The following is a 26,233-nucleotide window of genomic DNA, read 5'->3' as shown; positions in this document are numbered from 1 at the left end:
ACCCATTGGGCTGGGCCCAACCGTGCTTGTTTGGTCCAATTAATAACAACAGTGGGCTAGGCTGGTCTGGGCCGGTGATTCCCGGCCAGTTCACCATTGGGTTGTGTTAGACTGCAGGAGACAGAGACACAGAAGCCGACGCCGACGCCGAGGTCGTCCGGTCCGGTCCGGTCCCTGTTCCTGTGGGTGGTGCCGGCGCCACTGCCGTAGCCACACCGCCCTAACTTGGCCAACTCCGCTGACCCGACGGCCGTGGCGAGCGGAGCAAGAAAAGCTGCTGCAGACCTTGCCCCGTTTCCTTTGCTTCTCCCTGAGTCTCTGCCTTCTTTCTTCCGCACTTGTGCAGTTGTGTCCAACTCAAACAACAACAACAAAGAAACCTCCCGTCCCCTCTCCTCCATCTCCCACATCCAAACTCCATCGTCGTCGAATCGAGGCCGCCATGGCCAGCGGCATCGAGTAGTAAGTCCAGCTTTCTCCGCCGTCCAACCCTTTCCCTTCTTTTCTTTGCTAGGCCTGGGATAAATAAACAGTTCGCTCGCCTCCTGCTGCAGCGACTACCTCTTCAAGCTGCTCCTCATCGGCGACTCCTCCGTCGGCAAGTCCTGCCTCCTCCTCCGCTTCGCCGTAAGCTTTGCCTCCTCAGATTTTCTGTAATTTATTGATTGGGTACGCAACTGCTTCTGCTCTGCTCCTGAGTCCTGACAAAAGCGGCTTCCTTTGATTTTTGATCCATCTATATACACAGGATGATTCGTTCGTTGACACCTACATCAGTACCATCGGCGTTGATTTCGTCAGTACATCCTCTCTCTCTCTCTCTCTCTCTCTCTCTCTCTCTCTCTCTCTCTCCTTACTATACTGCGTGCTCTACGCCGCCTCTACTAATTATTCCTGGATCATCAACTAACTACGATCGTCTCGCCCAACTTTACTAACCCCCTTTTTGTTCTTGCGAATGCCCTGCTTTTCAGAAAATCCGCACTGTCGACCTCGATGGAAAGACTGTCAAGCTACAGATTGTAAGCTCATTCATTCACACACTTTTATTTATTTTTGCCATGGATCATTGCCATTGCCATGTGTTCCCTACCACTACCAGTACTATTGGATTCATTCATGTCCTGCAGTATCAGGATATATATGATACCTGGTTTTCTTTCTTTTCTTTTTGAAACGAAGATACCTGGTTTTCTATGTCATACTAGATCATAGTTCATTCAACCAAACACAATGTTAGGAGGTACAATTGGGTGGAGTATCACAGACCCTTGTATCTGCAACAGGGTTGCTTCATCCGAGGACTCTAGGCACATTTCTTTCAAAAAAGAACGCTAGGCACAAACCCTGCAAATTACAGGCTCATGGTACATCGCCTCAAAGCATTGTTCAAACACAACCTGAGTCATCCTGTCATGCCTTCGCGTATTATCTTGCACTAAAATTCTAAAAAAAGTGGAGCCTTGGATGTAGGAATAACATCGCTGCACAAAAAAAAAAGGAATAACACCAGGCCATAATACCGGGGGGGGGGGGGGTTGAGGTTTGAGGTGTTTGAAGGGATGTGATGGATAGGAAATCTTAGGATTTACCTTGAGTTTTCTTTGTTGGAGATTGGCCACACTAAATAAGACAGAAAGTAGTCCTTGGTGGTACTTTAGTAGTCACGCACCAGCAAAATCCCATTATCCTTAATGGACATGTGTCAGGTTTCCTTTCCAACAGGAACTGATTTGTATGATGATTAGGCTGATCCTCATGGTCTACTCATGTCATATAACTTGAGTACATCACATGATATAGAATTGATAAGCGTACATGCCAGGTAGCAGATTTCTGAATACTAATGGTCTACATCAGATGGCTTTGGTATTTAGATTGCTCATGATGGATTACAGATGGAAATTGGAAATTGGGGTATTGTTTTTTTAGTAAAATTGGGGTATTGATTACTAATTATTTGGCGACACCGATGTGTCAGCTCACACATTGCTTTACAAGATCTACTCATGTTTGTTCAATCATAATTTGCTGATAATGATGTCAGTATTTCCTGTTCAGTGGGACACAGCAGGCCAAGAAAGGTTCAGGACAATTACAAGCAGTTACTACCGAGGAGCTCATGGAATCATTGTAATTCCTCTTAACTCGTCATTTGCAGATTGCGCTGATCTTGATTTACACACAATCATTTTCTTCACTCCTTTTAGTTATTGAACTGAAGAGTTAGTTTTCCTTTTTGACCTTACACAATGTACCAGTCTTGGTATGGACTTATAATATTGTGCACTGCTCTTTTCAGATCGTGTATGATGTGACAGACATGGAGAGCTTCAATAACATCAAGCAGTGGCTGAGTGAGATTGATAGGTATGCCAGTGACAACGTTTGCAAGCTGCTAGTTGGGAACAAGTGTGATTTGGTTGACAGTAAGGTTGTTGAGACTGAAAAGGCAAAGGTAAAGATCCTTGTTCTTACCCTGCCCTTTAAAGAATGAACACAGTGAAGGGAAGAATGCAATTTATGTTTGTTATGAAAGTACAGTGATTTGTTTTTATCCAAAGGTGTGTGTGCTTAACTGAGGGTGTGTATGGGTGGGTGGGTGTGCTGTGAGTGTGTTGTACTCATACATTCTTCTTGATGCAATGATACATAGCTGTATTCTGTATTCGAGGGGGGGGGGGGGGGAATGAAAGTATCACTGCGATTCTGTTTTATTCTCGATAGATAATTATATGTACATGTTTATATGTTCTTCCTAAACCTGACAATCAAATCAATTGCAGGCTTTTGCAGATTCGTTAGGAATTCCCTTTATCGAGACAAGTGCAAAGGAATCCATCAATGTGGAGGAAGCTTTCCTGACCATGTCATCAGAAATCAAGAAAAGGTAAGCAAAACTTTTTTAGAAGCCATTTTGTTCCCATTTATCTACTATGCTTAACACTGTAACATTACTGAACTTTCTGCATGACGCAGAAATGAAAGCTTCATAAAACTCTGTTATTGATTTGTTACTGCTTCTTAATGCACTTTCTTTGAAGGAAAATTATGCACAACTGAGTGCTTGTATTTTTTGTTCTTCTACTCTTTACTTTGATTACATATTTCCTTAGTTGAAGTTACATTATTACATATATGCGAGCCAGCCAAATGATGAAGCTTTTCTCACAATTTCACATGTAGATTTCCTTTCAAACTACTTGAGACTCAAGCTTTAAAACTTTGAATTCTTCTTTAGGTAAAAAACTCAGGAATCCTCTTGACATTAATGTTAGCTTTCCCAAGTGATGTGGGTGGGTTGTTGTGCAATTGTTGTGGCTTTATGTTTCTTTTCGGTGCTCTAGTAATATGGAGTGTGCGTGCTCCCCATGTGACAGTTGTATCGGTGATATAACACCTTTTTGTGCTGTTCTGAGTTGGCTTTTAGACTGAGGGTCCTGACTGATTGAAATTACTATTGATGCCATGCAACTGCTGCAGGATGGCAACCCAACCAACCGTGGAGAGGAGACCCACCGTCCATGTTCACATGAAAGGGCAGCCAATACAGCAGAAGAGCAGCTGCTGCTCATCATAGTCAGGGTTCAGGAGGCACTTAAATTTGTCTTGTGGTTAGATGGATGCTGTAGAATGTTGTCCAATCAAGACTATATTGAAGGAGGCACTGGGTGGAATGGAGGATACTAAGATACTATAAGCGTGTCATTTCAGTAGGAGATATTCATCTTTATACAGATTAGCATAATTTGCCACAGTTTGTATTATTAGTACCTAGCAAAGTGTACCATTCGTTAATCTTAAAACTTGCAGTTAATTGCATGATATATGGTGTGAGTTCTGGCTTATAAGGATCAGCACTAATTGCCACAGTTTGTATAACCTAGCAACTAGCAAATTGTACCATCATTAAACTGGCAGTTAACTGAATGATAACAGGTGCAAAATGCTGGTTCTTGATTATTGAACATGATGATTAAGGTCATCTACCTCATCTTTTTGTCAGCAGGAGCTTCTCTCTGTCTTCAGACAATTATGTGCTTGAATTTTGGAATGCAGATCTCAATTAGAGAATATATGTAGGCTTGCTGATACTAGAAGACAATTGACTTGGTGATGGTATAATCATATATAACTGCTTGCTTTAGAGAATATATGTGAACATGAGGTCCAACGAAGGTACTATCTGACAAAATGAATCAACAAACTTTGGACTGAAAGAAAAGAAAAAAACCAACCATCACAACAACACATATGCCACTGAACGAGATCACCATGGGTTCTAAGCTGAGCAGCATTGCTTCTTCTCAGCAGCGGCATCGCCACCAGTCGCCACATTGATGGTCTTACCTTCCTTGACGCCTCCAGCAGCACCCTGGCCAGACTCATCTGATGCCACAGGCTTCTTGCTGATGGCCCGGTAAATGTCACCCAGGATCAGTTGGAATGCCTCCTCCACGTTGGTTGCCTCCAGCGCGGACGTCTCGATGTAGGACAGACCTTCTGCCTCGGCGAAGCTCTGCGCATCATCGGTGGCGACAGCTCGGAGGTGCCTCAAGTCAGTCTTGTTGCCAACGAGCATGATTCTGATGTTGGAGTCGGCGTGGTCACGCAGCTCCTTGAGCCACCGGCTGATGTTCTCGAAGGTGGTAGGCTTGCTCACGTCATAGACCAGGACCGCGCCCAGCGCACCGCGGTAGTAGGCGCTTGTGATTGCCCTGTACCGCTCCTGGCCTGCCGTGTCCCAAATCTGCGCCTTGATGATCTTGCCCTCAACCTACAATATCATCAAGTCAGCACAGGTGAAAGACTGGAGGATTAGTGTCAGTAGTTGGACTGCTTACACATTGACAAAAAAAATTGTGATAGAGAGCAAGACAGGCAAAATTAGATACATACAGAACCTTTTTTTTAGGAACAACAGGGAAGCAGATTATGTTAGTTATATCAGGTCCACTAACTGGCAACTGTCTGAAAATGCAGAATGCGCCCTTAATTCAGAAAGGGTCTTGATTTGGAGGCTGCAGCTGAAGGGAAAAATTGCAGTTGAACAGATATGGTTAACTGAGAATGTTGCTGTACAAGAGGTGTAGTTTCCACAATGAGCAGCTTGCTGATGCTTACAGCAGGAAGTCTTGCAGTCTCAGACAACACAGCAAGGAAGCAAAATAAAAACAGCTGAGCTCAGTCTTGATAGGCACCTGCCCATGCTATGGGCAGGAGCAGGAGGGTAGTTAGGCATGAAAGACACAAAATGCTTGCCACTTGCTTACCGAGGTGACAGCGACACTAATTATATGGAAGCTAACGTTTATCCACAAGTAAAATAGTGTACCCCACTAGTGGTGGTGCCGGTGGAAGATGACTTATATGATAGTGATATAATATGAATCATCATCCATTATGTACAGAATCCAACAATGGGATGAGCGCGTGGCGTGGCACCGCGGAGGCGGAGCTGAGCTGGAGACGACTCACGTGCGGATCTGCTACCACCCATCCCATGTGCAGTGCACGAAAATATGCAGTGCGACTTGAGTTGAATCGAGGCCACTCGTTGTTGCTCTTTTGCTTTGCCTTTGCTTTGCTTAGCAGGAAAGAGAGTAACTTTTTTTTTTAGCTTGCCCAACTGTTTTGCCTTTTAATTTGGTTGATTGATGTATGTATGTATGTATCAACTGAGTGTTGAGCTCAGGTAGCTACGGAATGGATGGATAGATGGATGGTGAGAACTGAGAAGAATGGGTCATGAATTGGAAAGGTAGCGCGCGCAGATCTCCAGCATCCAGCAAGCTAGGTAGCCAGCTGACAGTGTGATGGAACAGACGAACGAACGAATTACAGGCAAGGAAGCAGCCAGTTTAGTAATAGAATACTGATTGGTGGATAAATTGTTGAAAAAAACATGAGCTTTAACAGGAACGGAAAGAGGCTGGATCTGGGTGGGTCTGTCTGAGTCTGATGCATAGAGAGGAGAGGAGAATCATCGGAGATCTGATGTATCTGATTCTGATGTACTAGTACAGCAGCAGTAGAGCAATAGAGAGGGAGAAAGGACTGACATGGAGTGTTCGTGTGGCGAACTCGACGCCGATGGTGGACTTGGACTCGAGGCAGAACTCGTTGCGGGTGAATCGGGAGAGGAGGTTGGACTTGCCGACGCCCGAGTCCCCGATCAGCACCACCTTGAACAGGTAGTCGTACTCCTCCTCCGCGCGCCGACCAGCCATTCCTTCCCGAACCACGCCCGCCCCTGCTCGCTCTCCCTCTTCTTCTTCTTCTTCCTCCGATGTCCGTCAGAGGAGGAGAGGAGGCAGGGGACCTGTGCCGTGCTGTGCTGTGCTGTGCTGTGAGACCTACACCTACCTCTACCTGGCTACCTGAGCGAGCGGGGAAACGAGGAAGGAACGCGGCTGGCTGGAGCTGGAGCTGGAGCTGGAGCTGGAGCTGCACTGGATCCCACCCCACTCCCTCCTGTGCTGTTTGCGGTTGCGGCAAGTAAAAGGAGCTGCAATCAAAAAAAAAAAAAAAAAGAAACGAGCGGACCTCACCGAACCCGTCCGTCCGTCCGTCCGTCCGTCCGAGTCCGATCCCGATCCCCGCCGCTTCTTCCCCTGAATGCTCTCCGCTCCAGCGCGCTCCATGCTGCTTACCGCCATCGTCAGTCCGAGTTTCATGACGTTATTTTTGAAGCAGTGTATCATAAAACTCTTATCATCTCTTTTCATTAATATAGTGCTACATTAGCATATTTAATGTATATAAAACTCTGTTAAAATTGACCTTATAACATTTTGCCAATAACAAGAATCCTCTACTTAGGCCTTGTTTAGTTCATCCAAAACTAAAAAGTTTTCAAGCATATCGAATCTTGCGGAACATGCATGGAGCATTAAATATATACGAAAATAAAAACTAATTACACAGTTTGTCTGTAAATCGCGAGACGAATCTTTTGACCCTAGGTACTCTATGATTGGACAATATTTGTCACAAACAAATGAAAAATACTACAGTAGCGAAATCTAAAAGGTTTTCACATCTAAACAAGGCCTTATAGCGGTTCAGACCTCGTTTGATTGCACCAAAAACTTTTTAAGATTCCTGAGTCTTCCGACACATGAAGATCTCTACAACTACAAAAAAAACTCGTTATCATCATCATATTACAATAATCGGCTTGCCTCTCCCTGATTACGCCACATCGTACGAAGCCTCTCGGCGAAAACAAAACTGCCACACTCCAGCCTCCCCATGATCCCACCGCTCTGACATTGCACTCGCTTCGACACCGCCACCAGCCCCTATTTGTCGGCGCCCATACAGTGGGGGTCGTTCCTCCCTAAGTCGTCGCCACACCCCCGTCCACACGCTGCTGGCACCTGCACACACTCCGACGTCGTACCTATTCTAACACTACCGCTAGACCCAAGCGGCCTCATCCAACGTCAAGACGACATCCACGAACACAGAGTCGAGGACATAGCTCTGACGTACCTGTATTGTGCCGCCAAACATCGACGCCCCACGACACCCTGCTGCTCGGCCGCCCCGCACGCCACTCTGGTTCTGCGACGTTCCTTCACTCCACCGGTGAGCAGTCTGGCGCAATTCCCTCGATCCAACACACTTGGCCGCTGGCACAATGCCTCTGCGACTTCCAGCCTGCTTCTCCATCTCCGCATCCCGCCGTTTATTGGCCCAAGGCAGCCCGAGATGCATGGGAGTTAGCAGGCCATGCTAGCCCAATGCCCACTTTTACATGTTTTGACAATGCCAATAAATGAAGGACAAAGGGCTAGAAAAAAGAACAAAGGAAGGATGAATGAAGGAGGTCAAGCCGGTGGTCCTTGTGATCTGGAGCCAGCAGCCACTGCTCCACCAAGGCGTGATCGACAACGACATGCCTGTGTCCTTAGGGTTGGTGCCTCGAGGTGGTGCCCTCGCGGCATGAGCGCTTGAGGCCGTCATGGCCTACAGCTCAAGGGCGATGCCCCACGTCGGCGTCTCACAACCTTCGTGCTCGAGGCTGGTGCCCCGTGCGGCTGCGCAAGTCGAGGAGAGGGGAGAGCAAACCAACATGAAGAAGGAAATGGATGCGGGAGGTGGGAGCGTGACACGCGAGGACACAGGCACGCGAGTACTCGAGTTAGGGTTTGAAATTAGAGAAGCTATATATGTTCTGACTAACAGGCCTCTATTAGGCCTAAAGCTTTTAGCGGGCTGTGCTGGGTCAGCCCATGTGTCTGGGTACGATCAGACACGGCCCTGTACGTTGGCCCGGGCCGGGCTGCACCGGATCGGGCCGGCGGGCTAAAAAAGGAAACCGTGCTTCGGGTCGGGTTGTGCTGTCTCGGGCGGCATGTACATGTACATATATGCCCGCGGCGCACCTGCAACTCCTCTTTCTTCTCCGCCGCCCCCACCGCTCCGCTCAGACTACAACCCCCGCTCGGACTACCGCCGCCGCCCCGCACCTCCCGTCGCGCCGCCGAGCGACGGCGCGCACCCGCCTCCTCTGCTCCGCTCCGCCCCGCCGCGCCGTCTCGCCTCTCATCGCCTCCCGCGCCGTCTCGCCTCTCATCGCCGCCCCTCCTCCCCCCGTCGTTCCTGGCCGCCGGGCTTCTTCTCCGTCGCCGGTTACGCGCGTGAGGAGGGAGAAGGAGCCGCAGCGCGTGGATCCAGGGCCAGCGGCGTCCATCTCGCGTGAGAAGGGAGAAGGAACCGGTGAGATCTACTTTTTCTCAGCTCTTCCATCTATCGCAGCTCTCTCTCAGCGCGTTTTTGCGGAGATTCGTTGGTAGCGACGGCGGGGCAGTCGCAGGCTCGGCGGCGGCGTCACCTCTCGCCAGTCGCCTCGCGCCCTCGCCAAGGCTGGAGCCAGCAGCCGCTGCTCCACCAAGGCGGTCGTGCCGCTTTGGGACCGCTTATGCCCTAGAGCGAAGCTGCGCTTAGTGCCGCTTTTTGGAACCCTGTTCTATCGTTTTATTCTGTTGCGGTTGGTCTATGTGTATGCAATATATACGGCTGAATAGCAGGGGTGGAGCCAGGAATTGAAGATAGGTGGGTGGGTTGGGGATGGACAACAAATGCAATAATAATAATATATGATTCACAATGTTAACCAAAAGGAAATTACATTTATCTTATCTTAAAATTTAGCTCTATGACTACAATCTCAACTGGCTTAAAAAACTATGAATGTTTTTTTCTCTTCTTCATATTATCTGAAACTAGAAACGGAAATTCATAGTGATTATTGATTAGAACTAGGCACTAGATGATTAGGGTCAGGGGTTACCTGAAGTGCTGATGAGCTAACAGATGGCATCACTGCAGTCAACTGGCACACCAATGCTGCAAAGGTGTCATTTGGCCAGTGGTGCCGGTGGCACACCAATGCAGCACAAGAGTTTTCCGTGGTCATGTTCCAATCCTAGTATCCCACAGCGTTTCGTCGAGCTGTCCCTAACTCCCTGCCGCTAGATTGATGAGAAGGGGAAGCCAAAAGAAAGTGAACAGTCACAGACCATTCGGCCAGCCATCGAGTAGGCGCTGCCGCTTCATATTCACTACCATGATGAACCTAAGCCACCCGAATTGGCCTAAATGGGCTATTTTTTAGTGGGTCTCAAATGCATTTAAGGTTTGAACTGAATTAGGAGGAGCTAAACAGCTATTAAGCACACACATTAACTATGTATATTAGAAGGATTAGTACCGCTGCCCCTGCTGAATAGTTTGCAAATGCTGTGCCCATGCTAGGCCTTTTATTTCCTTTATAAGTGATATAAACGGAACCTGTCCCTGTCCTTGACATCTGTTCTTTTTTTAACCTCATTTCGATGTTATTATTTATTTATTTATACATTAGAATCTTTTAGTCTCATGTCTTGTTGTATCTTTTCTATGCCAGTGCCCGTCCATCATGGTGAGGAAGAAAAGAACTGGTCCAGGAGAGAGTTCTGGGGAGGCTTCTGGAGCGCCTGGGCAGGGCTCCTCACAGCGTCCTCAGGCAACTCAACAGGGTGCCCGTGGTGGAGGGCAACACCAGGGCCGTGGTGGATATCAGGGCCGTGGAGCGCCGCCTTCACAGCACCCAGGTGGTGGGCTGACTGAGTATCAACCGCGCGACTACCAGGGACGCGGTGGATATCAGGGCCGTGGCGGTCCACCTTCACAGGTTCCTGGTGGTGGGCCGCCTGAGCCTCAGCCGCGTGCCTACCAGGGACACGGTGGATACCAGGGCCGTGGCGGGCCACCTTCACAGCATCCTGGTGGTGGGCCACCACCTGGGTCTCAACCACGTGACTATCAGGGACGTGGTGGTCCGCGTCCCAGAGGGGGAATGCCGCAGCCACACCGTGGCGGGCATGTGGGAGGTAGTGTTGGACCAAGTGTTCCTTCAGGTCCATCTAGACCAGTTCCCGAGCTGCACCAAGCCCCAGATGTCCAACATCAAGCCCCTGTGGTGGCAACACCATCACCACAAGGAGCTGGCTCGTCCTCGCAGCCTAGGAAGGCCGAGGTGAGCACTGGACAAGTCCAGCAACAGCTTCAGCAACTTGTGATTCATGACCAGAGTTCAGCCAGCCAAGCTGGTCAGGTGGCACCAGCGTCAAGCAAAGCGGTTAGATTCCCATTGCGCCCTGGCAAGGGTACGCATGGGTCCAGGTGCATCGTGAAGGCAAATCATTTCATTGCTGAGCTGCCTAATAAAGACCTTCACCAATATGATGTAAGCCCATAATAAGATGACATAATTCCTTGCCATAGTTTTTATAAGAGATTTTTTATAACCAGCCTATTGTCATATCAGGTATCGATAACGCCAGAGGTTACTTCACGCGGTGTCAATCGTGCTGTCATGGGAGAGCTTGTAAACCTTTATAGACACTCCCATTTGGATGGGCGTCTGCCTGCGTACGATGGAAGAAAGAGTCTTTATACAGCTGGAGCATTGCCGTTTACTTCGAAGACATTCGAAATTACTCTGCAAGATGAGGAAGACAGTCATGGTGGAGGCCAAAGGTACTGCCGTGCTGTTGTCTCTGTGCTTAAAGCGTATCCACAATTTCCTACTGACATTCCTTCTGTTTTAAGGCGCCAGAGGGTATTTCGGGTGGTGATCAAATTTGCTGCTCGCGCTGATCTCCACCATCTGGCTATGTTTCTAGCTGGGAGGCAACCAGATGCTCCTCAAGAGGCTCTTCAAGTACTTGACATTGTGCTGCGCGAATTGCCTACTGCCAGGTAATCTGAGTGAATAGTATATTTTGGTAAGAGTTTTTTTTTCCTGTGGCAAAATCTCCATTGTTTGCATTTTCCCTGTGTAGGTATTGTCCTGTTGGTAGATCATTTTATTCTCCCAACTTAGGGAGACGTCAGCAACTTGGTGAAGGTTTGGAAACTTGGCGTGGTTTCTACCAAAGCATAAGGCCCACACAGATGGGTCTTTCTCTGAATATTGGTTAGATACCATTGTTTTCATGTTTTCTACCTTCCAGTTTTCAAATCAGTTTTCAAACTTGATACATGATCATAATAGTTAGGAACACACTACATCCACTACATTCTAGATCATGATGCCTTTAGACATAGTTTGTGGCATCACTATTTGGTCTTATCTGAAATATTGAGTTTGCTTGATTTCTTTTTTTTGCAGATATGTCCTCTACTGCATTTATTGAGCCCCTCCCAGTGACTGAATTTGTTGCTCAGCTTCTTAACAGAGATATATCAGTTAGACCATTGTCTGATTCTGATCGTGTGAAGGTTTGATCTATTACCCTACCTTTCTTCATAGAAACTTTGGCTTATGCTTCGTCACTTTCCATTTGCTCTCCTTTGTATATATAGATTAAAAAAGCCCTACGAGGTGTGAAAGTCGAGGTCACACACCGTGGAAACATGCGTAGGAAATATCGGATATCTGGCCTCACTTCACAAGCAACAAGGGAGTTATCGTACGTGCATGTTTCTTAGCTTATATCAGTTGATATCTTAAGGTATAATTTGCTGACAGGATTTCACTGGTTTTCCTATGATAGATTCCCTATTGATGATCGTGGTACTGTTAAGACTGTGGTGCAATACTTCCTGGAGACTTATGGCTTCAGTATTCAGCACACCACTTTACCTTGCTTGCAAGTGGGCAATCAGCAAAGACCAAATTATTTGCCTATGGAGGTTAGTGTCTTCTGCCAGCTGTATTGCAATCGCTGTATTAATTATTGCACTATGTTTATCTATTCATATGATTTCTAAATGCCATATCCAGCTTCCGCATGTTTTCATAAGTTGCCTATGGCATTGAATACCAGGTCTGTAAGATAGTTGAGGGACAGCGTTACTCAAAACGGCTTAATGAGAAACAGATCACTGCTCTACTGAAGGTGACTTGCCAGCGTCCCCATGAGCGTGAGAAAGACATCTTGCAGGTGATTGTGATCATATTTCTTGGTTTGACTAAGGAATAGTAGTACTAGTAATTGCAGCAGCAGCAGCACTAGCAGTGCATTTATACGTATAACATGCATAAAATGAGAGTTGCTTGATGAATAAATTGTTTGTGCAAAGATTATTTAATATTAATATTATTGTTGTTGTCAACATGGTATATTCTGTTTCTTTTGTTTAATTAATTAGCTTTTGCCTTCACAAAAGTAACCCAATGAACTGATGATTCTAAATCTCTTGTTTGCCTTACCTATTTGATCAGACTGTTCATCATAACGCCTACTCTGAGGATCCTTATGCCCAGGAATTTGGTATAAGGATTGATGAGCGTCTTGCATCTGTTGAAGCTCGTGTTCTGCCTCCCCCAAAGGTCAGTGAGCTTCACTTTGCTTTAAGTTTAACAGCACATAACAGTTGATTTGCATATTTGGGCATACTTTAACCTGGTATATTCTTTCTGTGTAATAGCTGAAATACCATGATAGTGGCAGAGAGAGGGATGTATTGCCAAGAGTTGGCCAGTGGAATATGATGAATAAGGTATGCCTCGTTATGACTACGCCACCAAGACAATCACTCTGTGAATTCCTTCAGGTGTAGTCAGTTATATTTATTTTACACAAAAAAATGAAGTTAGACCTGCAACCATGATATAGATGCCAGCCTGCCACCCTTGAAGCATGGTAGCATGCTTCCAAGCCATTTTCTGATCATTGCATGAACAATACATTAATGAGATTCGTTATGTAAGCTTGTAGCTGCTAATGACTAGTGAAGTTCCATTTTCTGGGTTCGGTAGGCTTCATATTGTTTCTGCCAATCCTCTTATCTCACAATTACATGTGCTTGTGTAGTTTTACATGGAAAATATTTTCAGAAGTTTTGCATGATTTACTTGCAAAATTCTATTGTGAGCGTCTAGTTTATCTTAAATTTGCTCGTCTTGCCTCCGTTTGCAATCACCCTGGTAGTTAATTCGTGACTAATATTTATGCCACTTCGTCACTGAAATTGGCCATTTAGCCTTTAACATTATTGTAACATAAACTTAATCGGTTTTCAACCTATTCCCTTTTTGTTTTCCCCTGATTGGTCATTAAGCATTTTGTAACTTTTCTCATGATTATTTTTAATTTTTTTTTGGTTGCGGTAGAAAATGGTCAATGGTGGTAGAGTTAGCAGCTGGGCATGCATTAACTTCTCAAGAACTGTGCAAGATGGCGCTGCCAGGAGTTTCTGTCATGAACTGGCTTTGATGTGCCAAGTATCAGGAATGGTATGTGTGTCTCAGAACTTCAATATATTTTCGTTTGTGTTATTTGCTCTTCACATATTCTGTTTTAGGATTTTGCACTTGAACCTGTGCTGCCCCCATGCTATGCGAGGCCTGAACATGTTGAAAGAGCATTAAAGGGACGCTATCAAGATGCCATGAACATACTCAGGCCTCAGGACCGAGAACTTGACTTGCTGATTGTAATACTGCCTGACAATAATGGTTCTCTTTACGGTATGCTTTCTTCCGAAAGGCTCTCGAGCATTTGCTCAATGAACAAACTTGCTATTAGTATTCTTTTCATTCTTCAGGGGATCTCAAAAGGATCTGTGAGACTGATCTTGGATTGGTCTCCCAATGCTGTCTGACTAAACATGTTTTCAAGGCGAACAAGCAGCAGTATCTTGCAAATGTTGCCCTGAAAATAAATGTGAAGGTTTGTAATTCCATTAACTCTTCTAATCTTTGTTTTTAACACCATTCGTCTCTTACAGTTATTGTACTTTTCAGGTTGGGGGACGGAATACGGTACTTGTTGATGCTTTGACAAGGAGAATTCCCCTTGTCAGTGATGTACCAACTATTATCTTTGGTGCTGATGTGACCCATCCCCATCCTGGGGAAGATTCTAGTCCTTCCATTGCAGCTGTAAGTACCCTATTGTGATAAAGAAATACCAGAAGATATGTTATCTTTTTCAGTCGAAGTCTCCTTTTTTTCTCACTGTATTTTTTTCCTAGGTTGTTGCTTCTCAAGACTGGCCTGAGGTTACCAAGTATGCAGGATTAGTGAGTGCTCAAACCCATCGCCAAGAATTGATACAGGATCTTTTCAAAGTATATCAAGATCCCCAAAGGGGATCTGTCTCTGGTGGCATGGTCAGGTATGATCTTTTAATAAGATAAGTGAGATGCATTCACGCCTACGTGTTTGGATTCCTCCAGACGCATAACTTTTGTTGTTTGTGCAGGGAACTTCTCATTTCTTTCTGGAGGTCAACTAAACAGAAACCAAAAAGGATCATATTCTACAGGTTTGTATCCTTTCATGAGCACCTTTTCTGACTGTGATTCCCTGTATATTAAACACTTTTTATCACTTTCAGGGATGGTGTCAGTGAGGGACAGTTCTACCAAGTTCTGTTGCATGAACTTGATGCCATTAGAAAGGTAAACTTGATTTGAGTGCATTAGTGTTTGGTAACTGTCTTCACCTTTATTTATTTTCTGACCATCCTAGTGAAACTATGGATATAGGCCTGTGCATCATTGGAGTCCGATTACCAGCCTCCAGTTACGTTTGTTGTGGTCCAGAAGCGTCATCACACTAGGTTGTTTGCTAATAATCACAATGACCAACGTGCTGTTGATAAAAGTGGAAACATACTGCCTGGTTAGTTCTTGATGTGCCTTTTGATACACTTTGGGGTTTGGGCTTGTATAATCTGTATGCCCTCATCTTTCCTGAAATATCTGTATGCCCTTAAACTTCTCTGAAATAATAGGTACTGTGGTGGACTCAAAGATCTGCCATCCAACTGAATTTGATTTCTACCTCTGTAGCCATGCTGGCATTCAGGTCGGGTTTCCCTGTTTCATTGCTGAATTTCAGTTATTTGTTTTTATTCTACACTAACGATGGGATTCCTTTTGGGTTACTTTCAGGGAACAAGCCGCCCTGCCCATTATCATGTCCTGTGGGATGAGAACAAATTTACCGCGGATGGGTTGCAAACTCTCACCAACAACCTGTGTTACACGTAACATTTTACTGCTCTATCCCTTAGGTGTTTTTTTTGAGCTCTTTTTAAGCACCAATTTCTAAACTCAAGATCAATCTTTTCAGGTATGCTAGGTGCACTCGCTCAGTATCAATCGGTAAGCCTGACTTTGACATTGAGTTTAATTTCTTGGTCACCATCCACCCACTGTTGATGAGTGTGGGTTGGTAATGTTATGAAACATAATGCTTGGCTGTTTTTTTTTGGATTGGTTGCAGTTCCTCCTGCATATTATGCTCACCTGGCAGCCTTCCGAGCTCGCTTCTACATGGAGCCGGATACCACTGACAGTGGGTCTATGGCGAGTGGTGCTACGACAAGCCGTGCCCCAGGAGGGGCACGCAACACCAGGGCTGGTGTTGGAAATGTTGCCGTGAGGCCATTACCGGCCCTCAAGGAAAACGTGAAGCGTGTCATGTTCTATTGCTAAGATTGACGCTGTGAGCAAGCAATTATCGGGCTTTACCTAAGACTTTTGAGTATTTTTCCAAGTACCTGCACTGTTTTGGTGATGGTGGCACACTGTTATGCACCACTGAAGTTAATAATCAGAGCTGTGAATTGGAGCTACCTTTTATATATCTGGTATTGTAAACTGGTTTGCGGTAACATTGTATTGTCGTGGATTTTATTGCACTATTGGAGGCCTTATGTGTGTGCTGATTGGTCGGTCCTTGCTGGTGAGCACTTGCGTCATTTGCATGCATTTTAGTGTGTCCTGTCCATGTCCATGTCCAGGCACCGCGCATATATCCTGGTCAGGATCTGGGATTAAACTTTGAGTGCGTTTGGATTGGATGGCTGTAAACCCCCTGAGCTTGGTTTGGATGCTTTGCATAAAACCCCTGAGCTTGTCTTAGGTATCATTTTGCTTGCCGCGAATTTTAGGAAGGAACGTTTTTCTTTCTTTGTGGTGGCACACCGCGGACATTATGATAATTGCAGCTCAGCGATACGCAAAGAAATGCACTTCGCTGGATCGATCGGGAGCTGCGGCCGCCTCTACTCGAGGTGTAGCTCCCTGTGGTGTGGGCGGCCGGGGTAGTACGTCTCGATCGGCGCTCTGCAGGAACGGAAAGTTCACACGGGCTGTGAATGCTGTCAGACGATGAGGCAGATACATGGATATAGGTAATGGGTTCATTCAGAGCGTCTATACATCAGCACATATGCATATGTACATGTCAAAGATGAACATATCACTAGCAGACTTTACATGTACAGTGTATGAGTAATTTTTTTTTTTGACGAAAGAACAAGGGCAACATTAAAGGCAGCAAACAGCTGCTAGGAGATTACAATGTCTTAGAATTACATCTTTCAAAGCCTCAGATAAGAGGCATTCAGGTTTATGAGTAGGATTATTACAAATGAAATCCATTGTTCCTGATAGGAGTTCAGGAGTTTTGAAAGCCTGAGTTGCTAAGGAGTGAGCAGTGATGTTGAGTCTTCTGTCAATTTTCAGCACTCTGGTATCTCTATTCTTGCCATTGTTGATGAAATTTTGAGTGTAGGGTTTAATCCTTCAATCCGGTGGAGATTCCAAATTCCCCCCATTAAGGTAGGAGGCAAGAATCAGATTATCTGTGAAGTAATTGATCTTGTCTAAATCCAGCCGAGCACTGATTTCAGAGGCAAGGGACATGGCTAGAGCCTCAGCCATGAGAACTGAGGAGCAATTCTTCGCATAAACTCTGATGAAAAGTTTGAGATTCTTTCTAGGATCCCGAATGAAGATTTCTAAACCTGCATGTCTTTCTTCCAGAGATTCATCATCAGGAACAAGGGATGCATCTGTGTAGCATTTCGCCCCTTCAAGCAAGGAGGGGAGTTGCTGTTCAACTTGGCCGCTCTCAGATGTCACCATGTTGTGATTCCCGAGTGCACCTACATCATTATGGTTACCTGCAGAACGCAAATTCTTTACCTGCGATGGGGTGCTCAGTTGCGCCACAACCTCATGTATTTGCTTATGCTGATCGCCTTCATTTTTGAAAGCTGAGATCATAGTGTTGATATGAGCTTGAACTGCGTAGTGGACCTGCATAACTGACCATTTTTGTTTTCGAAAGCGAAGGTCATTACGAGCTTTCCAAATATACCATAAGGTCGTTAGAATTCGAAGCGTTGTTTGATCTGAGGTACATGGGGTTATTAGAGATTCAAGAGCTACCTGTACACCGTCATGTTCAATCGGGAGGAAGGAGGATTTGAGAGAAGGTCTGGCAGAGAACCAGACAGCTCTGGAGAAATCACAGTGAAAGAAAAGGTGCGAGTCGGTTTCTGTTATACCGCAATGGGCGCAATGGGCTTCAATTTTCAAAGACAATTTCCCTGCTCTTTCTCCAGTGGCAAGCGCTCTTCTTATGAGTCTCCAAAGAAAGGTTTTTATGTTAGGCGAGACATACCTTTGTTTCCACACACGCCGAAGAATGTGCATAGCATCTGGAGTGATGCTTCTGGATCCTTGTGAGGGAAGTTGTACCTGCAATTGTTTGTTGAGGAATTTGAAAGCTTCTTTGGTGGAGCATTCTCCTTTTGTTGATGGCTTCCATTTGATTGCGTCTGCAGATTCAGAGGGGACGGGAACAATATTCCTGATGGAGTTTGCAGCATGGTCATAAAAAATTTGATTGATAAGGTTAGCATTCCAAAGGGAGGTCCCTGGATTCCAAAGATCAGATATGTTGTTTGGAAGAGTATCGACAGTAATAGGCAGTTTAAGATGGTTATGAATTTCATTCCAAATATTACACCAAGGAGTGGACCAGATGCTAGAGTTGCCTTTGTGGATCTGAACCATACAATTATTAATTAAAATATCTTTAACATTCATAATCGAGGACCAAAAAGCAGATTTGGTATTGTTGTTCCTGATTTCCAGAAGCTAGTGTGAGGATAATATTTAGATTTTAGGACATCTGAAAGGAAATTGTTCTTACATGTAGCGATCTTCCAGGCCGCATTTAGAAGAAGGCTCCTATTTACTGTCATCAAATCTCTAATTCCTAGCCCTCCCTCATTTTTGGGCCTACAAATATCTCTCCAAGATCTAAAATTGAAACATGAATTGTCATTTTCTTCTTGGACTCCAGACCACCAGAACTTTCTTATGATAGATGTGATTTTTGAAATAAATTTTTTAGAAAACAAGATAGTCGTCATGTAATAAATGGGGATCGAAGCAAGAACCGAATTTATATAAGTCAGTCTCCCAGCATGATTAAGCTTGTGAGCTTTTAACTTTGTTAATTTAGTTCTCAATTTATTGATGATAAAGTTATAAGCCTGAGTTCTGTCACTATGTTTGAAAATCAAAGGATGCCCAAGGTAGATAGAGTTAGGAGACATATCCTGGACAGGGAAAATGCTTTTTACCTCCACCTTGCTCTGAGAATCAACATTTTTACTGAAAACAATAGATGATTTAGCCATGTTTGGGATTTGACCTGAAGCTGCACAAAAGGATTGTAAAATAGAATTTATCTTACTGGCCTCCTCCTTTGTAGCTTGCCCACACACAATGAGGTCATCTGCAAAAAGCAAAGAGTGGATACGAGGGCATTTGGGACCAAGGGTGATACCCTGTATTTGATGGGAAGAAGAATGTTTCTGCAGGCAAATTGAAAGCTCATTAACAGCTAAAATAAAGAGGTAGGGGGAGAGAGGACAGCCTTGTCGAACACCTCTGTTGGGATGGAAGGAAGGAGCAGGGTTACCGTTGATGATCACAGACATAGTAGTCGTTGAGATGCACTTGTAAATTAGATCTATAAAATTGTCTTTGAAACCCTGTCTTTTAAGAGCAGAAACAATAAAATTCCATTCAATTCTATCAAAAGCTTTGGCAAGATCCACTTTAAGTAAAAAAGCTTTTTGTTTCCAACTTTTAAGATTGAAGCTATGAATAATCTCTTGAGCAATAATAACGTTTGATGCTATGTGCCTACCTTGAATAAAAGCAGCCTGGGTAGGGTGAATAATATGAGGAAGGTGGCATTTAATTCTATCAGCCAGGGTTTTAGCAATAACTTTATAAGACACATTACATAAGCTAATGGGTCTATAATCTTTGGGAGTGATAGGAGTATTCACTTTGGGAATCAGAGTGATATGAGTCTTATTAATGTCTGAAGGTAAGTTACCAGTTTGATAGAAAGCAGTGACTAAGTCTAGAACATCTTTACCTGTCCATTCCCAGGAAGATTTGTAGAAACCTGCACTTAAACCATCAGGACCTGGGGTTGCATTGCTTCTCATATTTTTAATGATGTTGTGAATTTCCTTCATATCTGGGGTAGAGTTTGTGAAAGGGTCATCCTTTATACTTTGCACATGATCCAAATCAGCACTCCAAATTTGACATTGGTTCCTGCAATTATCATCAGATTTAAAGATATCCATGAAGTAATTGTTAGCTGTGGCAGCAAGCTGGTCATGAGTGGAAGCGTAGGTGCCATCTGGATTGAGAAAATGAGTGATGGTGTTTCTTCTGGCTCTCTTGATTATGGATTGGTGGAAGAATCTGGTGTTTCTATCTCCAGCAACAGACCAGTTCTTTTTGTATCTCTGTCTGTGGTAGGCTTCCTCTTTGGCAAGAAGATTTTCATGATGGTGAATGAGATGTTTCTGGAGGCTAGGATTTTGCTGGTCAGGAGGCTTCATTTGAAGAGCTAGAAGATTATCTTCAATATGATGGAGGATATCAGAATTTTTGGGCTTGGATTTTTGCCACTTCTTGAGATCTTTGGCAAGATAGAAAGTCTTGAGGTGGAAGGGTCTATTAGCAGATTTGATCCAGCTTGCTCTCGCCACTTTCTCATAGTCATCAGTAAGAAGCCACCAATTCTCGAACCTGAAAGGTTTAGCAAATTTTCCTCTAGAAGAATTCAAAACAGCAAGAATGGGAGCATGATCACTTTTGAGCATGGGTAAGTGATAAACAATCGTACTAGGAAATTCAGCACACCATTCAGCATTAGCCAGGAATCTGTCAAGACGCTCATAGGTAGGATTTGCATCAAAGCGCTTATTTGTCCAGGTATAAGCTGGACCATTGTAACCGAGATCAAAAAAGCCACAGTCTTTAACCAAACAACAGAAGTTAGAAATAGAACGACAATTAGCTGGCCGAGGACCCAGATTCTCAGAAACATTCATAATGTTGTTCAGATCACCCATACAAATAAAAGGTAGGTTTTGATGGGACATGAAAAAATAACGGACTTGCTTCCAGATCCACGTAGTCTTACGGTGGTGGGGATCACCATAGATACAAACTAAACCAAATTTTTTCCGAACATGCTTGTGGTAGCAACTAGCAAAAATATAGAAATGGCTAGACTCAACTACCTCTACTTCAACTTGACATCTAGATAAGAGCCAAAGGCCTCCAGATTGACCTTCAGCTGGAACAATATGTGCATTGTCAAGATTGAACTTATTTACTATATCGTTTTTGTTCAAGCTAGAATTTCTAGTTTCAGAGATAAAAATTACCTGGGCATCAGTGGATGAGATGAGGCGGGCTAGGTGACGCATCTTGACACTGTCAAGGCTTCCGCCGGCGCCCTGACAGTTCCACGCCAAGAGACTCATGGCGCCCGAGACGCCTTGGAGGCTGGTGCCAAAGCGCGGTCGGAGAGAACAGGTAGCGCTGGGCCTGCCTACCCGAGCAACAGAGCGTGACACACACCACCCCTTGTAGGCATACCAGAAAAACGAAGGGATCGAAGGAGATAGGCAAGGAAAGAGGAGATCAGCTTCAGAGAAGAAGAAACAAAGAGAAGGATTGAAGATGGATAAAAGCGGAATGAGGATTGGAAAAAGATTTGGTGGAGAGAGAAGAAAGGGGAGAACCAACAGACTCCCTGCAAGATCGATCGATTTTTGGAGAGGAGACGATCTTAGGAAAATCTGATTGGATGGATCAGAAGATCAGACAAGAGCAGCCAAACACCAAAGAGGAGAAGATACGGAGAAAGATCTGGAAACAGGGGAAAGGAGATCAGAGGAGGGAAGAACAACTACAGGAGTCAAGAGAGAGGTTCCGCTACAGGGGCCAGGGATGCCGGCAGTCCGCCCAGAAAGTTCCGTCGTGTATGAGTAAATTGTTAACCTTAACGTCCATAGAGAAATGTTTTGTAGCCTTATTGAAATGTTGATCTATACACAAAATAGTGCCATTTTTGGTGTCTTACTGTTCTGTACGAACATGAACAAGATATGTGAGAGGAAACAAAAAAAAATAACCGATGATCAAACAAGTTGATCACAGGGAACCCTGACACACTAAAATGGTGCTTCCCTTCCCATGTGCTCCAAGACTGTCCTGGCCGTGAGCCTATCAGCCAAATTTGTCAGTCATTCACCAATATTTTTCTCTCACAACAAATCAGCGAATAATATTTTCAACCATGGCTTATCAGCCAAGCGAACTAAGCTGGCGCACCTCCATGAACCGGATTGCAGGCCACCATTGGCCAGATTTCTTCAAACTAGAACTACAATAAGGAGAAATCAAGTTTTAGATGTGTCTTGAGACTAGTACAAAAACAAGAAGTGGTTCCAAGTAATTCTCCGCGAAACGCTATCTCTTTGTGCTGTTGTGTAGCGATTTTACTGAGAATATGAAACGTTTGCCGCTGCCAAATGCACTAAAAAAAGAGGGGGGGGGGGGGGGGGTCTAGAACGGTGTACTCTCAAAAGACTACAGTTTTAACAAAGCTATGGCTTTGAAAACCATAAATTTATTGTATCCAAACATCTCACGACATTCTAAAACCAAAGTATTTTACCAAAGGTTAGTATTTTTCTAAAACTCCAAAAATATTTTGGGTTGAAACATGGTACAAAGCAAAACTCAAACTACGATATTCCCTCGGTTCCTTTTTACATGCTTTGTCTTTTAAGTCAAATATTTTCATATTTGACAATTAAAATCCATGGAATTCGCAACATGTAAATTATATATATCATAAAAGTACTTATCACAGTGAATCTAAAGACTGATATCTTATGCTGTTAACGTGTATAATTTTTTTTTTGAATTGATAGTCAAAATTATAAAGATAGTCATAAGGTATCTCATAAACATGCCTCAAAGAAACTGTAATAAATAGATGGGAGTTACACAAACAAGAGCTACGGTACCGTAGACAGAGTTGCTAGTATCTTACTATTATTAAAATTAAAATTGGGAGCCCCGCTTTTGATGTAATTTGTTTTGTTTTGTTTTTCATTTTTTAAATGAAAAGAAATACGTGAAGATATATGGGTGGGAAAAAGAAAAGAGGAAAAAGTATATGCCGCGAATTGAAGGAACCTTCTTGTTTGTGGTGGCATCGTCAGGGGTGGCGTCACCGTGGACAATATTATTATTATTATTATTATTGCAGCCCATGATGTTCTTCAGCAGCAGTAGACGAATTACATATTATATAATATAGTAGTAGTGTTCCGAAAATATCTGACCTAGGGTGTTAATTAGTTGGTTGTTGGCCTCCACTTTTTATCATGTTCATCTGTTGACTGCGAATGCCAATAGCCGGCGGCTATAGCTGTCGGCATCCAGTCGTCTTGGCTTTGATTTGAATTGGGAGCAGGAGCAGCCGCCTGCCTAGCTTCTTCCTCCATCACCTGCTGTTGTTTCCCTTTTTTTTTTTCCTTTCCTAGCTGGTGCATCATCCATGGATCATCATGACAATCACCCACTGCACTCAACTCTATAAATGGCCCACCTTCAGTCCATTTCTCCTCACTCACTCACTCACTCATCGCTAGCTTTAATTCCTCCATTGTTGTGAGCTGATCATATCATCATAGAAACAAAGAAATCACATTATTGATTAGACCACACCACACCACCCATGGCCATGGAGACTACGAACCATCCTCCTCTGCTGACCCCTTACGAGATGGGTGAGTTTGAGCTTGAGCACCGTGTGGTACTGGCGCCACTAACTCGTCAACGCTCCTACGGCAACGTCCCACAGCCGCACGCCGCCGTGTACTACTCCCAGCGCGCCACCCGCGGCGGCCTCCTCATCACCGAGGCCACAGGCGTCTCCGACACGGCGCAGGGCTACACGGACACGCCGGGTGTCTGGACGCCCCACCACGTCGCCGCCTGGCGGCCCATCGTCGACGCCGTCCACGCCAAGGGCGCCGTCTTCTTCTGCCAGCTCTGGCACGTCGGCCGCGTCTCCACCACCGCGTTCCAGCCCGGCGGCGCCGCGCCCATCTCCAGCACCGACCGCGGCGTCACCCCGCAGGTCAGCCACGACGGCCACGTCGAGGAGTTCTCCCCGCCGCGCCGCCTGGAGCCCCGCGAGATCCCGTCCGTCGTCGACGACTTCCGCAAGGCGGCACGCAACGCCATCGACGCGGGCTTCGACGGCGTCGAGGTCCACGGCGCCAACGGCTACCTCATCGAGTAGTTCCTCAAGGACAGCGCCAACGACCGCGACGACGAGTACGGCGGGTCGCTCCACAACCGCTGCCGCTTCGCGCTCGAGGTCGTCCGCGCCGTGGCCGCCGAGGTCGGCGCCCGACGCGTCGGCGTGCGCCTCTCGCCGTTCACCGACTACATGGACTGCCATGACTCTGACCCGGAGGCGCTCGCGGGGTACATGGTGGAGAAGCTCAGCGAACTCGGCGTGCTCTACTGCCACATGATCGAGCCCAGGATGGCCATCGTCGACGGGCGCCGGCAGATCCCGCACCGTCTGAGGCCGTTCAGGGAGAAGTTCAGGGGCACATTCATCGCCGCCGGCGGGTACGACAGGGCGGAGGGGAACAAGGTGGTGGAGGAAGGGTACACGGACCTCGTCTCCTATGGAAGGCTGTTCCTGGCAAACCCGGACCTGCCCCGGAGGTTCCGCCTCCCCGACGCCGACGCGCCGCTCAACAAGTACGACCGCAACACCTTCTACACCTCCGACCCTGTCGTCGGATACACCGACTACCCATTCCTCCACGACGACGACGGCGCCGACAAATAAATGATCTATATCGTCGACGCCGCCCTCCCAGTGCTGTGTTGCTCTTCAAATTTCAATTCCACCTCTGCATATGCTTCCTAGTTCCTCCCTGCTGTGTTCAGCCAATTTATACATGGCAGGCAGGGGGTGCAAATAAAATTAAGCTTAACCTGGCCAGTAAATTTCTAATAAGAGAATATTAATTATTTGCAAAAAAGTTATTAATTATTTTTCAAAACACTGTATAGCTGCAGATGCTTATATACATATATGCACACTTACCATTATAAATGTGTGCATGCGGATCTTGAGATTAACAAATGTGAGCACCCTGTATGTTAATATGATACAGTACTAAAAATGGCTTACCTGCATCAAGAATCATATATTTTGATCATAGTGCATTGTCCATTAATTTGTCAAGCAAAAGAAAAAAAAAGGAAAACAAACAAGAAGCCGAAACAAAGAGCACAAAAATCTCCAGCCTCCAGGCGATTGCTTTAGAAATAAGCCTAGTACAATTGCTTTCAATAAACGCAACCGAAAAGGTTTACTGAAAAGCAATATATTGTTTTTAGGCAGGCATAGAGACTGATGAAATCTAACGCTTGAGAGTGGTTGCCTGCCCTGCCAACTTCTCCATCTGCGGAAAATCCAGAGTCCAAAGTCCAAACTAGGGCCTTGTTTTACTTCCACCCCAAAATCTAAATTTTTTCATGATTTTCTGTCACATCTAATTTTTAGACGTATGCATGGAGTATTAAGGGTCTGTTTAGATTGGGGACGAAATTTTTTTGGGTGTCACATCGGATGTGTCGGAAGGATGTCGGGAGGGGTTTTTAGAAACTAATAAAAAAAACAAACTACATAGCTCGTCACGAAACTGCAAGACAAATTTATTAAGCATAATTAATCTATCATTAGCATATGTGGGTTACTGTAGCACTTAAGGCTAATCATGAAGTAACTAGGCTCAAAAGATTCGTCTCGCGATTCTCAACTAAACTGTGTAATTAGTTTATTTTTTTTATCTACATTTAATGTTCCATGCATGTGTCCAAAGATTCGATGGGATAGATGAAAAATTTTTGGATGGGGAACTAAACAGGGCCTAAATATAGAGAAAAATAAAAAATTAATTGCACAGTTTAGTCGGAATTTATGAAACGAATCTTTTGAGCCTAGTTAGTTCATGATTGGACAAATATTACCATAAACAAACGAAAGTGCTACAGTTGTCTGAAAATTTTTCCTTTAGAAAGCCTAGGTGCCCACTGCACACACTTTTTTTTTTCGAACGGAAATCAGCGGAGGGAAATTGGGCCACATGCACACTGCAGACACATCTTTTGTCAGTGCTTCTTGGCAGGATATGAAGCCCAGAACCCTAAATGATCTTGCTGATGGCCCAGTCACAAAATGGGCCAGATACTGGCTAAACAAAATAAGGCCCACTTTCAGCTTTCTTTGTCCACGAAAAATGGTGCTTGCGTTGGCAATTTGATTGGTGATGATGGATACCACCATTACACGGAAATCATGCTCTAGAGATGTCGAAACCTGCAACAGCAAGAAGGAATCGCATGGTGCTTCTGATCGACCTTTAAATCTTGTATCAACGAAGGGAAAGACACAAAAGCCAGAGTAGAGTCTTTCAAACCCGTATAATATTGTGAATTGAGTATAGCTTAGATGATTGCCTTTCTTATTATGGAACCTGTGCACCCGAGATTAAGT

General features: G+C 45.0%; 3 protein-coding genes and 1 pseudogene across 3 annotated transcripts; 3 read left to right on the top strand and 1 right to left on the bottom strand.

The window, feature by feature from the left end:
* Window positions 139-3,985, top strand: LOC8065289 (ras-related protein RABD2c). The gene is made up of 8 exons (XM_002440367.2): window positions 139-462; window positions 555-627; window positions 749-796; window positions 975-1,022; window positions 2,062-2,133; window positions 2,303-2,458; window positions 2,787-2,890; window positions 3,484-3,985. The coding sequence occupies exons 1-8, from the start codon at window positions 443-445 to the stop codon at window positions 3,578-3,580; spliced, it is 618 nt and encodes a 205-aa protein (XP_002440412.1). The 5' UTR covers window positions 139-442; the 3' UTR covers window positions 3,581-3,985.
* Window positions 4,111-6,582, bottom strand: LOC8066597 (ras-related protein RABA2a). The gene is made up of 2 exons (XM_002439058.2): window positions 6,063-6,582; window positions 4,111-4,777 (listed from the first exon to the last, which is right to left on the bottom strand). The coding sequence occupies exons 1-2, from the start codon at window positions 6,228-6,230 to the stop codon at window positions 4,283-4,285; spliced, it is 663 nt and encodes a 220-aa protein (XP_002439103.1). The 5' UTR covers window positions 6,231-6,582; the 3' UTR covers window positions 4,111-4,282.
* On the top strand, window positions 8,405-16,180 carry LOC8065288 (protein argonaute 1B). Its single transcript, XM_002440366.2, has 23 exons — window positions 8,405-8,727; window positions 9,917-10,738; window positions 10,820-11,031; window positions 11,104-11,253; window positions 11,337-11,470; window positions 11,666-11,775; window positions 11,860-11,966; window positions 12,051-12,189; window positions 12,324-12,440; window positions 12,722-12,829; window positions 12,928-12,999; window positions 13,613-13,735; window positions 13,804-13,969; window positions 14,047-14,171; window positions 14,246-14,383; window positions 14,476-14,618; window positions 14,706-14,768; window positions 14,841-14,904; window positions 14,992-15,127; window positions 15,240-15,313; window positions 15,400-15,494; window positions 15,581-15,612; window positions 15,734-16,180. Exons 2-23 carry the CDS (start codon window positions 9,929-9,931, stop codon window positions 15,943-15,945), a joined length of 3,330 nt encoding a protein of 1,109 aa, XP_002440411.1. The 5' UTR covers window positions 8,405-8,727; window positions 9,917-9,928; the 3' UTR covers window positions 15,946-16,180.
* Window positions 23,097-24,868, top strand: LOC8066595 (annotated as a pseudogene).

This window comes from Sorghum bicolor, chromosome 9 (genome assembly GCF_000003195.3).
Source record: "Sorghum bicolor cultivar BTx623 chromosome 9, Sorghum_bicolor_NCBIv3, whole genome shotgun sequence".
In the NCBI taxonomy this organism is placed as follows: domain Eukaryota; kingdom Viridiplantae; phylum Streptophyta; class Magnoliopsida; order Poales; family Poaceae; genus Sorghum; species Sorghum bicolor.
This window is presented reverse-complemented; position numbering and strand designations above follow the sequence as displayed.

Coding starts and splice junctions, on each gene's coding strand:
- LOC8065289 (XM_002440367.2), top strand. CDS start 443: ATGGCCAGCGGCATCGAGTA. Junction 797..974: donor GTACCATCGGCGTTGATTTC/GTCAGTACATCC, acceptor CCTGCTTTTCAG/AAAATCCGCACTGTCGACCT. Junction 1,023..2,061: donor AGACTGTCAAGCTACAGATT/GTAAGCTCATTC, acceptor TTTCCTGTTCAG/TGGGACACAGCAGGCCAAGA.
- LOC8066597 (XM_002439058.2), bottom strand. CDS start 6,230: ATGGCTGGTCGGCGCGCGGAGGAGGAGTACGACTACCTGTTCAAGGTG. Junction 4,778..6,062: donor TCGCCACACGAACACTCCAT/GTCAGTCCTTTC, acceptor ATGATATTGTAG/GTTGAGGGCAAGATCATCAA.
- LOC8065288 (XM_002440366.2), top strand. CDS start 9,929: ATGGTGAGGAAGAAAAGAACTGGTCCAGGAGAGAGTTCTGGGGAGGCT. Junction 13,000..13,612: donor AGTGGAATATGATGAATAAG/GTATGCCTCGTT, acceptor TGGTTGCGGTAG/AAAATGGTCAATGGTGGTAG. Junction 13,970..14,046: donor CAATAATGGTTCTCTTTACG/GTATGCTTTCTT, acceptor TTCATTCTTCAG/GGGATCTCAAAAGGATCTGT.